This window comes from Electrophorus electricus, chromosome 13 (assembly GCF_041902795.1).
Source record: "Electrophorus electricus isolate QZ-2024a chromosome 13, ASM4190279v1, whole genome shotgun sequence".
In the NCBI taxonomy this organism is placed as follows: domain Eukaryota; kingdom Metazoa; phylum Chordata; class Actinopteri; order Gymnotiformes; family Gymnotidae; genus Electrophorus; species Electrophorus electricus.
Genome location: NC_137509.1, coordinates 13,973,893 through 13,988,854, shown reverse-complemented (window position 1 = coordinate 13,988,854; position 14,962 = coordinate 13,973,893). Strand labels below are relative to the sequence as shown.

The following is a 14,962-nucleotide window of genomic DNA, read 5'->3' as shown; positions in this document are numbered from 1 at the left end:
GTCTAAACTGCCCCGTTCCGAACGGCCAGTTTGAATTCCTGTTGAATAGGCCACTGCTCAGCCTACCCCCTCTTCTTCCACAGTGTGTGCCAATAACAGCAGAGCTTCATGAAGCCCTGGTAGAAACATGGCTGCCAGAGAAAACATAGCAGTGCAACCATCTATATATGGATGGGAGTCAGAATCAGAGTTTGTTCTTAAGGTCTTTTGTAGCCAACAACACAGTGGGTTGCATACTTGGCTCCTAACTTTGACATAATGCTAGGAGCTTGCAAGGAAAAAAGGGTGGAGATATTCAGAATGGGGCTGTATAATTCTAATGACTCCCTGAGTGAGTATAAGCAAGCCAAATCGGAACAGCTTGTTTTGTTCCAAGTATTCTGACACAGACAACTCACAAGAACATGTTTGTGAGGTGGTAAGCACTCAAGATACCCAAATGCAAGCGCACAAGCACTGAAAAAGTGAATTTTTTATAGTATATCTGTGCCCTTTAAAATAAATCAAAAACAATTATTTCCTTGTAAATGGCTCTCAAATTAAATGTGAAGCTGCATGGGAGTTCTCTGCCTATCGGTTTCCATCTGAACTATCGAGAAACAGGGTCATATGTGTGATATTACAACACATTATTTAGAAGAGTTTCTAGCATTTCTCAGTATTTATTCCTGTTTCTTCCCATTGGTCTCATCAATATATTACACAGATGGAATAAATAAATAGCTAGTTTGTGATTGCTGTAATGCTCATTTAATTTAAATTGTATACTTCAAATGTAAAATTTTATACTGAGATACTTCTATACTTCTAACATCTATTGTACTAAATGTTCGTTTGAGTGCTTATATGTATATGTAAATGGAATGTATTCAAGAAAAGTAATGAATACCAGTCTTCTCATTATTATTGTTAGATGCCATTATGTTTTTATTTTAAATAATTTTGAGCAGCAGCACTATCACTTTAGAAACAAATGGTTTCCAGTGCATTTATGTGTAATGATACACACACTTTCAAATGTAAAGTTAAAAATTTTCAGTTTGTTGACAAAGACTGCATGTTATGTCCACCAGTGTTTTGGTATGAAGTGTTATATCTGAAGTGTTTGGTGTGTTGTTTGACTGTTCCATATCTTCCACATTCTTGCATCTTTCCAGTTTCAAATGAACTCCAACATGCTTGTTCCAATTTCACCAGTGTCTCCTTGCTGAAGTCACCATCCCAGGACTAACTCATCCAAACTCACTCAAACCCTTCTTGCTCACTAATCTCATTGATTCTGATCTGCTGCGTTCTCTCATTTGTTTGTTTTGGATTCTGCTCTTGGCTCTCTTCTTTTTGGATTTGGTTGCCCTGTTGTATATAATTCTTTGTATAAAGCTGGGTGTAGGTGCATCCACCATCTTGTTGGGGAGTGGGTTTGTTCTTGTTTTTGTGTTATGGAGCACGGTTAGGTGGGCAATCACACTGGGCCCTGTGATGCAACGGGGGACCGATTTTGAGCCACTACAATTCTAGTTATACTAATTTTACTGCTTTTACTGTAACTTTACCAGTGGCTATATAATGTTGTTCAAATTTTATTTTGTTCTGCACTTTATTTCATTATTCTACTTTTTAAAATGGTCAAAATTATTGCTATAATCCTTCAGATTATTTAAAATCATTAAATTGAAAATGCATGAAATCACCAATAAAAAAACAAGCTTTTTTTGGGATAGCTTCCTGCAAACATTGTTAGCTTTGCATTGTATAGGACAAAACAAAGATCAACTAGTACTGTCAGGACTGCATTTGGTCCCATTCTGATATCTTTCCTGTTCAGTGCAGACTAATGTGATACTTTGTCTTCTAATTTAAAATTGAAAGCTGACCTGTTGAAGCATTCAAGCCCATCCTGACCACTTCACTCAGCTAAGAGAGTCCTGGCGGAGTCTCGTATGCAGATTCCAATGTCTGGAACAGTGTTCCGGAGAAAATGAGTAGTAGAAAACTCATAGTGAAGCAGCCATGCCCACTTTTGAACCTAGCTCTTCCAGGTGACAAATTCAAGTTTACCCTCCTGAATAAAGGTTGCCGTCATGCTGCCATATACTTTCGGGTGAGGGTCTCCATCACACTGCCCTCTCATTTGGGAAGAGCACCTTTGCCTTTCACATATTCCATGTGTCCCTCACCCTTCATCCAGGGTTACATCTGTGTCCCTCACCCTCCTGATGGTACACTATCCAATGACCTCATGACATCCAACTTCTAACACCATTTGTAGTGAAGCCAGGTATAGTGACTGCCTTTGCTACAAAGCTATACAGCTGCTTTTAAATCTAGACAACTAAATCTAAAACAAACTTGTTTAACATGTACTTGCTGGCCTATAATTATTTTATTGGCCCTTTGATTTTATTTTTGATTTTGTAATTTGTAGTGTCATATTAACAACAATATTTCACTTAAAATTTTGGAACTGAATGCAAATTGATAAATAAATATTACTTTTGTAAAAAATCACAAAGTAAGAAAAGATCATTTCTTAAAATTGTTGAAAATGATCAATTTTAATTACTATTTTCCAGCTATTAACACATTCATTTGGATACAAATTAAAACTGGTTGCAGCAGTCATAAATTGACCCACTAGTTGTAATTAATAAGTGGTGTAGCCTACCTGATCCACCAGCCCTTCCCTAAAAAGGCATTTATTATTTTCATATCTATAATGTAAAAACAACCCTTTTGTTTTATCATTGAATAAGTTATAGTCTAATTAGAAAATACATTTGTACACCATTTCCATTTGTGCACAGGTTTCTCAAAAAAAAACAAAAAAACAACAACAACAAACAAATAAAACTCAGGTTGCATCATTCATACAAATGTGGCTTTGTACTGAACAGTGTTGTTTTTGTTGACGTCTGCCAATGTGCTGAGGGGCCGTGTGGGGTTGAAAGAAGGGTGAGCACCATTTCTCATCTTGCTCTGGCACTGACGAAGCTCGGCTGCGTAGCCCTCAAAGCTGTCCTCCAGAGTAACGCCATCGACACCAAGCTTTTTGTCCAGAGGCACTGAGCCTTCTTGGGGTGGCGAGCATGAACATGCCACCCCCTGATGGTGGCTGGTGGGAGTACAAACGTCCCCTCCATCCTTCGCACCTGAGGCAGAGAAACATTTAAGAGTATGCGAAGCATTTGACAACACAAATGAAACGCAGGGCAGGCCAGTGTTAGTAAGATTAATTAGTTGGAAAAAAAGAAAGAAAAACAGCTGTTGGTTTCTTTATTTAATCCAGCCACCCCAAGGATACACCTGGTAAAGGCATTATGTAACCATGTCGAGCTGTGCTTAGTTGTAACTTTGTGGCTGAAAAGGTTTTGTGGCTGAGAAGGTTTCACGTGCAGTGGAGCAGCTCTGTGTCCGGAAGCCCTGCCATGCAACAGGAGAGCTGGGTGTGTTGACCCTTTCCAGCAGTGCTTCCTAAAGCAAGTACCTGAGGACCCCTTTTTTGAATTCGCCCAGCTTTAAAACCCAGCAAGCATGTGACAGCCCGAGGACCTGATGATTTGGATCAGGTGTGTTAGATTACGAGCAACGGATATGGCAGAACACTGGGAACCGCAGCTGCACGATGTCTGTAAGTCATCAAATATCTGTTCTTGTGCAGACTGTCTGTATCCATCCGGAGTCCAGCAACAGCACGGGTTCTGTCCTTAATTCAGCTTTGTATGCAACTTTGTCCAAACCTGTGGTTTTGTGAAAAAAGCGCTGTGGAAGGTTTGGAAAAATCATGTATTACACTTTGAGTTTAAGTATGTGCCAAAGCAAAGCAAAATGTTACCAGATGATAAAAGTACGCTTCATTCATTAAATGAGCTCAAAGTTACAAATTCTGGCATCTAACCACAAGGTGGCAGCATAATTCCTTTACAGCAGGCAGATACTGAATATTTGTGTAGAAATATCCTTCAGACATTTAATACATTATATTTGTTTACTATAAGCCAGTACTATGTCATGTTTACACAGCCTTAACCCGTAGCGTTTTATCTATGAACTTTAAAATTCCAGAGCCTCCTTAATCGTGATTTATTATTTCTCCCGCTATTTAGGGACCCATTCATGGTTAATAAATGTTCATTCTTTGATTGGTAACATCAACAACATTTTACAAGCATTTTAACAAACATCAGAATAATGTATTACTTATTAATATTCATGTTTCAGGCTTACTAATACCGGAGTGTATCTATTTTTTTGTATCATGCCGTATCATGCTGGCAACTGTGTGCCAGTAAACAGAAAGTCCCAATGTCTTATTTCAAAGTATAATTTAAACACACGTTAATAAAAAAAACTAAATTAGAATGGAAGAGCTGGAAGGAAAAATGAGACAAAAAGAAATAATGATTTATAAAGAGAGATATGATACAAGCTCACAGGCAAGTCTAATAGGATTTCACCTCTAGTATTTATTAACCCACATACAAAATCAGCGTGATGTACAGAAGAAGCAGGATGGCTGGCAGTTCAACAACGCACAGTTCTGGAGGGTGGGGACAGCAGAAACTGGAATATCGAAGAATTTAAGCACTGCTTTAGTTTGGAAAGTATCAACTTCTGTGAACTGTAACTAGACTGTAACCCTCTCAGGTCAAAGCTAAGCTTTGTTGAACTGCGGTTCAGGAAGAGGGATAGAGAGGGAACAAGAAGACTGAAATATGTATGTGAAATAACTTCCCAAATTATTGTTTAAAACACTGAATTTCACTAGACATAATGGAGTTGATTGAAAAATATATATGCTTAGCATCCACCTTATGTAGTGTCTTTCATAGAAAAAAAAAAAGGTAAAAAACTAACACTTTACATTTCTGAAACATTAGTAAAAACATTTGCAAAAACCATATATATGGATTTGGTCTAAAAAATGATGACAGAGAAACCACGATGGAAGCTGTGAGGTGCTCTCCAACAGTGTGAAGTGCATATGGATTCTCACAGACCATGTTAATACTGGCAACTAGAGATGTCCATTAGTGGCACAATGTCTATTCATGCACAAACGCCAGACACCACACCCACACACCCACCACACACACCAGGGCGCACACAGCTAGTCACGCGGGAGAAATACCTGAGCTGCGCTGGCTGTGAGCACACGGCGCTGCTGGGGTGAAGGCGGTCTCGGGCAGACTGCCCTCATGGCTTGGGGAGCTTGGCACAGGGGGCAGAAGGGTAGAATTAGGGCTGGAGATATCTCCCTCCCCCACCAGGGTGAGGTCACACATGCCTTCCCCATCCTCTCCTTTAAGGCCAACCGGAGGGAGGATGGGGGACAAAGGAGAGACAAAGGAAGCAGTCTTAGAGTGGGGTCCATGGGGCTGCCCATTAGAGGTGATGGGCTGGGGGTGGGTGGCGCTGTGGCCAAGCTTCTGGGAGGTGGGCGTGGAGCAGATTGGAGGTGCAGCAGATACAGGGTCTAGGCGCAGAAAGTCAGGCAACACCAGGTCCTCTTTCCTAAGTAAGCCTCTCTGATCATCAGCACGGCTGCTCTGGGCACGGCTCAGCAGCTCGAAGAACTCTGGGAGAAACGGTACAGACAGCGAAACAGAAAGAGGGAGTCTAATGTGCCATAGGATGCTAGACAAAACTATACCATTACCAGACAAGTACATAAAAAAACAAGGGAGTGTATCAGAGTGTACATCATAAAGCTGAAAGAATTTTGATGTACTATAAAGAAAAAGGGTCTTTGGAACATTTAATGACCAGTTTTCAATATTCTTTGGTTAGTTATAGGTTAAATTGAGTAGTTTGTCAGGTGCCCATCAACTGCTTTTCAGATGTAATCATGGAATAAGTGGCCAAGAAAAGATCTCTAATAAACACTAGAGAGAGAGAGAGAGAGAGAGACAGAGAGAGAGAGAGAGAGAAAGAGAGAGGCAGGGGCACAAAGAGAGAAAACTTGTTTCAAATGTTACCTTCAGCTTCTTCCAAACGAATCTTATTTGGGTGTGATGGTTCTGGGATGGGGTGCTTGACTCTGCCATCTCCTTTCACAGATTTCCCAGGTGACTTGCGAGCCTCCTGCCCATGCACAAACAACATGGATTATGGTCTTTAAAACAAACTCCCCTACACGTCCAAACAGTGAGATTCCCGACATGTACACGTAAGGTGTTTTGAAACTAAAATGACAATCAGCCTAGAGAGATGCTACTTACAGAAACAAATGACACGAACATTGAACACAATCAGGGCTCCAGATAGTTAAACATTTTGTTTGCAGGACACATACAGAATTATCATAATACATGTATGCACTTAACATTAGGTGTATGCAAAACGTAAGTGTATGCAGTTAACATAACACACAAGCACTCAGTCTTACCAGTGTTGACTGACCCTTACTCACTGGTAAAGGACCTCTACCTTTGGGGGAGATTGTTTTAGATTTTTCTGTTTGTAGAGTGAAAAAAACCCCAGAGTTTATATACTGGTTATTACAGATATATACTGGTTATTACAGATATATACAGGTTATTACAGATATATACTGGTTATTACAGTTATATACAGGTTATTACAGATATATACTGGTTATTACAGATGATCCTGATTTTAGTGATATGCCTGATATGCCACTTTATCAGTAAAAGAAAGAAGGTGGAGGCTAAGGCAGAATGTGGGCAGGAGGATGTCTGTGACCTCATCTGGCATCCCTGGCAAGCTCACATACTTGGCCAGAGAGCTTCATACATGACAGGAGGACCGTGTGTGTGTGTGTGTGTGTGTGTGTGAGTGCGTCCAAGCATACCTTTGGAAGAGCTTGGGTCAGCTCTCTCCAGGACAACTCGCAGGCCATCAAGGTTTGAAATAGGCAGTCCCAGATCAAGAGCTTCTGTCTCTCCGCTCTGAACAACAGGGAAATGTTTGCGTTTAGCTTCCTAACCAACGCCGACCACCACATGTAAGCCATGCAGACATTTAGATTTACCACTTCATACAACCTCATCAAGAAATACCATGCATTACACACCAGACCTAAGAAACTACAGAGAAGTGCTTTGGCTTTAGATGTGTTTTTGGTGTTAGCACTAATCTAGAGTGCTCTGTGATAAATGAAAAGGATCTATTTAGAACACAAGACAAAAATAAACCATCTCCCGGTAGCTATATCTGTTGCCATTAAGGTCCCTTCTAAATTCTGTGGACAGTTCTGGCACTGATGAAATATTCATTTTTCCCGCCATCTTAGCAGACTGGCCTTCACCCCCACTTCACGTGTGAAAGGGAGAAAAGCAGCACACCGCACAGTCCCACGCCATCCACCCCACCCTGTGACATCAGCGTTCTGCCAGCACCAGTGTTCTGTGGGCAACTTGGCCCTTGGTCCCACTCCACTTTTGATTCTGTTCATGTGGCAGAGAACTGATTCCAGACCAGCGCTTTCACACACGGAATCTGAAACCATACAGTCCCACCCTTGATTCTCCACAGATGTTGGGTGAATACTGCCACAAGCGCATGTTGCCATGGCAGAGGGACTTACTATTCTGGCTACCAGGTCGCTAAGGCGGAGGTCGTACTTAGCAACCACAGGGCGCAGAACCTCGGCAACAGGTTTGGTTGGCTTGGCCTTCAAGCCCACTGATCTGTTAATGGGCACCAGGTCTAGCCTGAAAATAGAAGGCAGACAAGAAATATTTACAGTATGTGTCCAACGTGGCCATGAACTTGTTTAAAACTCTTTCCTATGGATTATGAAACCAGCAGGAAAAAATGTTTCTGGAAAGGAAACATAAAAATAAATAAACAAAAGTAGGGGTGCCTCAGAGACATCTATAATCTGAGCTGTTGCAGTTACAAAACTCTGCCAAGCACCCTATGTCCTGGTCATTCCAAGAGACGGTGAGCCCAGTCCAAGCTACTGAGATGGATGGATTAGAGTTCACCTGAACAAAGTGCGTTTCTCCAGTCGAACGTCTCTGCAGCTGAGGGTCATGCTGTCCTGGTCCAACACCAGTGGCTTTAAGGGAAACCCAGAAAAAAAAAAAAACACTGTCAATTGTTGAATATATTTTCCCCTTTACAAAGAAAAACGACTAAAAGCAAGGTTCAGTTTGAAAGACGAGGCTTCTAGTGGCGGGTGAGCGGAGCTAAGGGGAGTCCAGGCAGCACTGAAGCACCGCCCTACCTTTTCTCCTCCGGTGAGGAAGAGGTCGACGGCGGCGAGGTTGATGTGCTGCTGCTGGCAGAGCTCCAGCAGCACCTGCCTGATGGAGGCGCTGTGCCGTAGGGGCAAGCAGCAGGTGGAGCCATCGGGGAGCGCCACTGTGCACGACCTGTTCACCCGCTCTGAGCTCTATAGATCACATACACATGCACATACACACGCACACACATACATACACAAACACAAAAATGAGTTCCTTACATTGCCTTTAGGTTTCAGGGTTGCCTTGGAAAAGTGGCTAGAATAGGTAGAGCTATAACAGAATTCACACTTTCAAACGGTCTCACTATATATTCAGTAGATTTGGTGCAGTTCAGTCTTATTATTGTGGCATTGCTAGTAAATATGATCATTTCGCTGCTGCTACTATAACAACAGCCTTGTGAAGAATGAGGATTCAAGTCTTTCTCACATTCCAATTTATCATCAGACACCCACAAAGCATTAATGAATCCAGATATAATCCAGATTAATAACTTTTAACTGCATAAATTAGACACAGTGTGCCAAATAAAAAAAAAACATATCGGCATATTTAATGTGACATTAACAGCAAATAGCACTGCAGTAACGCGTTTCCTTGTTCATAAAGGTGGCATATATTTCCTTCTGCCTGATATATTATGCTACCACATTTTGTGCTCATTTGCACGCGACATTAGCGATTCTTAATAGAATGCCACTCTGCAAGAATAATACCTTAATCAGTCCAATGGTTCCAATTTCCCGCTAAGAAGCTGATTTTTATCTGTTCGGCCACACATGCCAGTAATCAACAAAATTCTATACACACACCCACTTAGCTAATTGACAAATGCACTTAAAAGATACACTGTTGGTCTGTTTGGAGTGACCATGATGGTCTGCAATACTGCAGCTGCAATAGTAAGAGGACACGAAGAGGGAGGTGACTCGCTTGAGCAGGAGCTCAGAACGCAATGAACGTTTGCCATAAGAAATGCAAATTTAGGTGTTGCACGGGACCCAACTATAAACAGATATTGACTAAGAAGAGATACAAGTTTGCTGCCCTGCCATGAATTAGAAATACTGAGTACATCGGCTCAGTGCAACATGCACTTCCCGTCTCCGTGAAAATTACAAACGCATCACATTTTTATGTAACTGGCAGTTTTCAACATACCACTATTTTTATGACTTGAGTTAGTCAGTGAGCAGTGTCTTGGTGTGCATTTTTAATATGTATAACCTCATTTACATGTCGATTTTGACTAGCTTCCATCTGGGGCACTGTGGCGCTAATTATCTATATGAATTTGGAATTAAATATTTTGGCTCACATTTTAGGAATCTGGACCAATACCCATGATTCTACAAAGTTACAGTTTATCTGTTTATGTGGTTGCTGTAGTTACCTCATTCCTAACTGTGGAACAAGGCACATTGAGCTCCTGACTGGCACCAGAGGACAGAGAGCCTTGAGACTCCCTCCGCCCATTACCGTCTGCACCAACACAAAAAATCAGCCAATCACAACACAGGAAACCAAATGCATTCAAACACAACATCAATGAAACCATCAGCAAAAAAAATTAACTAATTAAGTAAAACAACTGTTTCTTACCATAATTTAAATCTGTGATTTCTCTTTTCCTTGGTCCTTTGCCAAAGCTCCTGTTTCTGTACCAGGAGAAGAGGCCAGCTTTCCTATCATGGTCATCTCTGAGGTCTTCGCTTGACTTGCCTGTCCTAGGCTTTCGAGTTTCCTGTAGCACACAGTACCACAACAGAAGACAATAAAATACAGCAGTTCAGAGAATATAATTATATATTCTTAAAACAATAGCAAAATTAAAATAAAATTTACATGCTTTGCCACTTAGCCCAAATGTAATCCGTCATGTGTGGCGTCTGACATTTCCTTCATTAGTTTTGCACTGGAAACTAATGTAGCTAGCAAGCATCACCCAAAATCTTACCAAACACATGCCCAAATCTTCACATACTTGCCTTGCACTGCATTCAATTCTTAGATGTCACACATACTTTGCAGAAGAATGACTTGCTATAACTCTACAAAAATGAACAAAATCACACTCAGTATAGTTCAGTGTTGTATTGCTATGCGGGTGGAAATTGTAAGAGAAAGCTTAGTTGTTTATTTGTTTGTCTGTTTACTTATTTATATTTACAGTTACAGTTCCACTTTAATAAGTAAATATATACTATCCATAGTATTTTACAAAAGCATTTAATTAAAAATGAGATTTGGGGCTTAGCCATGTTCCTTGAAGCAAGTGAATGGCATTAAATGATGAGGGTATGTATACATGAAGGCAATTTGGGTGAAATTAGCCTAGAACCTCCTGTGCAAAACTAAAAAGGAAATAATGGACACCAAAAATGTCTGGGTTCCAAAAGGTTTTCTTTTAGTTCTTACTAAGACAGACATTACCTTTTTTGGTGTGGTGAAGGTGGAGCGATCCGAGTTATAACTGTGCCTGGAGGGGGCGGGGCTACAGGGCACCTGGTAGGGGTCAGGGAGTGGTCGTCCCTCCACCTCAGCCAGCATGCACTCCTGATACAGGGAGGACTTCAGGAACCGAGCGTAACTGTCAAACTTCATCAGGTTAAAAATCTGCAGGGACAGGTAAAGGAGGGCAGGATTCAATATAAAGGCAGATTGCTAAGTTTGATAGTGAGGGGCATTTACTCGTGCATTCGCCTGCAACCTCACCTGGAGCTGCGGCTGCTTGAACATGTCGGGCCGCGGTGCCGTGAGAACGTCATCTGCCAGCTGAGCCTGGCTGTCAATGTTCACTGGGGTAGTGGCTTTACTGGACAGGAAGTTGTTGTATATCTCTCTGGCCTTCTGAGAGAGCTGGAGACAACAACAAATCATCATGATTAAGATGAGAATACTACTGACATGGAGAAGCAAGTGACAGTAAGAATGTCTTCTGTATCTGGATTACCCAATGCAATAATGGAGATATTAGAAGATATTACAGAAGGTATTTCACTAGTCTTGATCCATTGGGGAATCTGCTGCTCTCTCTGGTGTCCAAGATCTGCACCATACCTTATGGTCACTATACGTTATGGTGTTTACTACACCATAATTTGCAGTGCAGTGCCTGAATCAGGTGCTACTGTGTCACTTTCTAATATAACTGGCTAATGAATCTTACACCATCTGTCTCTACACTTCATTCTTAGACCAGCTGGATGTGGCCATGTAATTCTACCTTGGTGTGTGAAATATTCACTGTGTTCTGTAAATTTAGATCGGATCAAACCTGATAATAGATGTTACAATTAAAATCCAGAGAGCATTAAAATTTTATTACTTGTTTAACCTATTTTTACAGCGTTCTAACTAAGTTTAAGTACTACATTTCCAACTTTGTGTGGCAAAAAAACACATCAATTACATGATGTTAACTCTTGTACAAATGCACAAACTATAGGTTCCAGCAATTCGAAACATCTTCAGATGACCGTTGCCCTAAAAAGCTGAACCTTGTCTAAGACTAAAGATGGTGACATTTTCGAGATGGTGAAGGCAGATACACACTAGACATTACTGGGTCATTTGCAATACTTTGGTATTAAGTATAATTGACTCTTATAAATTAAATATAATTGAGTATGACCGGGGCAAACAACAGAAGCTCCAAAATGTTTTTTTTCCACACCTCATGTAATTACTACAGTGGCAAATCCACTGTATAGTAATTACATGAATATACTGCAGCCAGTGCTACAGGAACAGCTGTGTGCGCATGTTCCTGTTAAATCCAACACCTCCACACCTAGACCTGCTCTCCCAAGTTCATCTGCTATGCTGGAAATAAACATTATTGTCATAATGTAGTAGGTCCAGTTGTGTTTCACGGGATTTGGTGATTCGAAAAAGCATAGCATGCCATCAACTGCTGATGTGTAACGCACCTGCTTCTTATCATGTTCAGGAACCTGACTGAAAAATTCGCAAGCCTGCCAAAACATGATGTTTTCCTCACTGAACTCCTTTTTCAGGAACTCCTGCAGACAAGGAGAACACGTAGGGAAATGGGACGATGTCAGCAAGCGTGCGACATTGGCCGGAGACAGAGATGTTACATGGGACATTGTTAATTGGTGGGTACTTGCGACAGGTACTACTTACAGAGAAATAGCGCACCCCCATTGGGTCCTGCAGCAGCCGCTCGAAGCTGATGGACCATGATGCCACACGGCGATCCGGGGGGCACTGATGGTTGGTGAGGCAGGACAGGCTGCCGTTACTCTGTAAACTGTTAAAGCTTCCACAGTCAGTCCTCTTCATGCCACCTGGCTCCACACACAACAATGGGAAAAGATCGGAACTGACGATCAGAGGCACAGCAGCTCCCCCAAAAAGAAAGTTTTGATTCCAATTCTAAATCTGAAACTTGGATGATACTAATATAATATGAATGAATAATATTTGGCTCCTAATTTATTTTCTACAATGAAACTGCTGTGTATTTTTGCAACATGATTAATGAATACTGATTTTTCTGAAGCACATCCCAGGTAATAACAGCCACTAATTTATTTCACAAAACCCATAAGATTAATTTCACATACCATAACTATCATATCATATGTTTTAGTCGGACATGGTTAGGATGCGTGTCATTTTGTAAAACTTGTTTTTTTGTAGAAGATACGGGTCCATGGACAAGCCCAGGCAGGATCAGACCTTCCCTCTGGAACACCATTGTCATGACCGCTGTGGAGCTCGACTGAAACATCTTTTTTGTCCTGACACTTAGGCCTTTCCATAACCACTTATGCATTCATCTGAGTTCCAAAAGGCCTCAAGCTTAGACCACCGATACTAAAGCCTTAAATAAATGTCCACAACATTTAAACATTTTCTGGGTATCTGCTGAAGACGGAACTTTAAAGAGGGTATTGTAAACTTTACAAACCCAAAAGGCAACAGTCAACAGTCTCATCCAACACCATAATAAATGTCAGAAGTAAATGACAGAGAAACAGCCTAATTCTGAGACTGTAGCTATCTCACCATCTGCATTCGCTCAGAGGTAGGTAGTAACTACATACATTTACACAGATACATGGACTATGACAGATTTGTACTTTAACATTTATAATAATTTTACCTATACTCAACTACTGTGTACTTGCGAGGAAAGGAATCTACTTCTTACTCTATTACATTCTACTCATTTATGTTTAGCTACTAATTCCTTTTTTGGTCATAATTGCATTATGTTCTATAAGTGACAGCTTTACTGAGCTTTATTATTTTACTTGAATAAAGTATTTATTAAACTTAATAAACTTTAGTTCCTGTGCTTATAGATGCTCTTAGTACTAAGAAATTACATTGTAATCCTATAAGCAACTCTGTTCTTAAGAAGCTAGATGACCACCGGTCAAGTCATTCAGGTGTACGACATTTGTATCTGAGTCATTATTTCACTGAGGTGACAAGGTCTTTACATGACTTTATAGTCCTCAGACACACCCAGAAGATCTCAAACCCCAACACAACACAAGCTGTTCTGTTCTGCCTTACGGTCAATTCTTATTACCTAATAACCAAAGCTAAAGGTTAAGACAAGTCTTTGCATCATAACACAATCATGTGAGATGTTAGAAAGCGCGTACTCACCACCATCCGATGCCACTGCCTGAAAGAGAACAAAGAAAGACATGAATGTGAAACGGTCCTCATGGCTCTGGAAGGACAGAGGAGCAGAAAGCATCGGGCGAGAGGAAGTGGGAGAAGAGGAATGAGAAAGCGCCTGACTGGAAGGACTTCGTCCTGACGTCTCGGCATCTGCTCTCATCTTGACTGAATGGTTGTGAGAGTGTGCATGCACTCGGTTTGCTGAGGAGGGAGGGGTTCACAAAGACATACACACACAAGCTTGTTGGTCTAGCTGTGGACAGGCCCCTCTGGCTTTACACACAGCTGTTCACACCTCTGGTCTGGGTGCCACCCACATGTGCATACACACTACTGAATGACCTTAACCAGGCCTATTCAAACGCGCGCACACACACACACACACACACACACACACACACACACACACACACACACACACACACACACACACCTCACACACACCTCACACACACCTCACACACAGTTGTCCCAGATTTTCTCTGGAGATTAAATGAAAGGCTTTACCCAAGTAATTTAGATCAATAAAATCAGTCACGTTTTAAAAGCTACTGTAGCCATATATTTGATTTTTGAGAGAGAGTGGGTGAGAATAAAAGAATATTAAATAAATATTCCTGATGTGTCTCAAACACGCAGTAACGGAACTAAATAATGGCCTTCTACTAGAAATCCAATACATAAAAATATATAATGCACTTACAATATGGCTACAATACATAGGTGAGGGGGTGTGTGTGTGTGTGTGTGTGTGTGTGTGTGTGTGTGTGTGTGTGTGTGTGTGTGTGTGTGTGTGTTTATGGGTGGTACCACAAATGGGAGAGACAGCACACATGTACTATTTATTCAGTGGGAGGAAGTGAAATGGAGAGGCATTACCCACAAGGCTGCAGGGACAGAGAACATGGCTGAAGAGGTCTTAGACAATTAGCACAAACTGTCACGCTACAGTTTGAGTTCTAGCAGTGTTGACAGAGCGCTGGAAACACAGGCAGGTCTTCATGCTCTCCTATATAGGCGTGTATCTGTTGTTTGGCACCACATCTTGAGTGCCTTGTTTACAAACCCCGGAATGCATGCGT

General features: G+C 41.2%; 1 protein-coding gene across 7 annotated transcripts in view; it reads right to left on the bottom strand.

The window, feature by feature from the left end:
- Nucleotides 1-2,536: 2,536 nt before the first annotated feature.
- Nucleotides 2,537-14,962, bottom strand: part of rgs12a (regulator of G protein signaling 12a) — a 28,193-nt gene continuing 15,767 nt past the window's right edge. For 5 of the 7 annotated variants that reach the window (XM_027017241.3, XM_081725364.1, XM_081725366.1 and 2 more), the window contains 15 exons: nt 13,863-13,881; nt 12,363-12,526; nt 12,146-12,238; nt 10,929-11,072; nt 10,647-10,829; nt 9,816-9,957; nt 9,607-9,695; nt 8,192-8,359; nt 7,950-8,023; nt 7,547-7,673; nt 6,812-6,908; nt 6,386-6,453; nt 5,976-6,081; nt 5,129-5,575; nt 2,537-3,149 (listed from right to left, as the gene is read on the bottom strand). In XM_027017241.3, the coding sequence (XP_026873042.2) occupies nt 2,866-3,149; nt 5,129-5,575; nt 5,976-6,081; nt 6,386-6,453; nt 6,812-6,908; nt 7,547-7,673; nt 7,950-8,023; nt 8,192-8,359; nt 9,607-9,695; nt 9,816-9,957; nt 10,647-10,829; nt 10,929-11,072; nt 12,146-12,238; nt 12,363-12,526; nt 13,863-13,881 (2,205 nt within the window). In that variant the 3' untranslated portion in view covers nt 2,537-2,865. Of the gene's footprint in view, nt 3,760-5,128; nt 5,576-5,975; nt 6,082-6,385; nt 6,454-6,811; nt 6,909-7,546; nt 7,674-7,949; nt 8,024-8,191; nt 8,360-9,606; nt 9,696-9,815; nt 9,958-10,646; nt 10,830-10,928; nt 11,073-12,145; nt 12,239-12,362; nt 12,527-13,862; nt 13,882-14,962 lie in introns of all 7 variants that reach the window. The other 2 variants (XM_081725365.1, XM_081725367.1) reach the window with 2 other exon arrangements.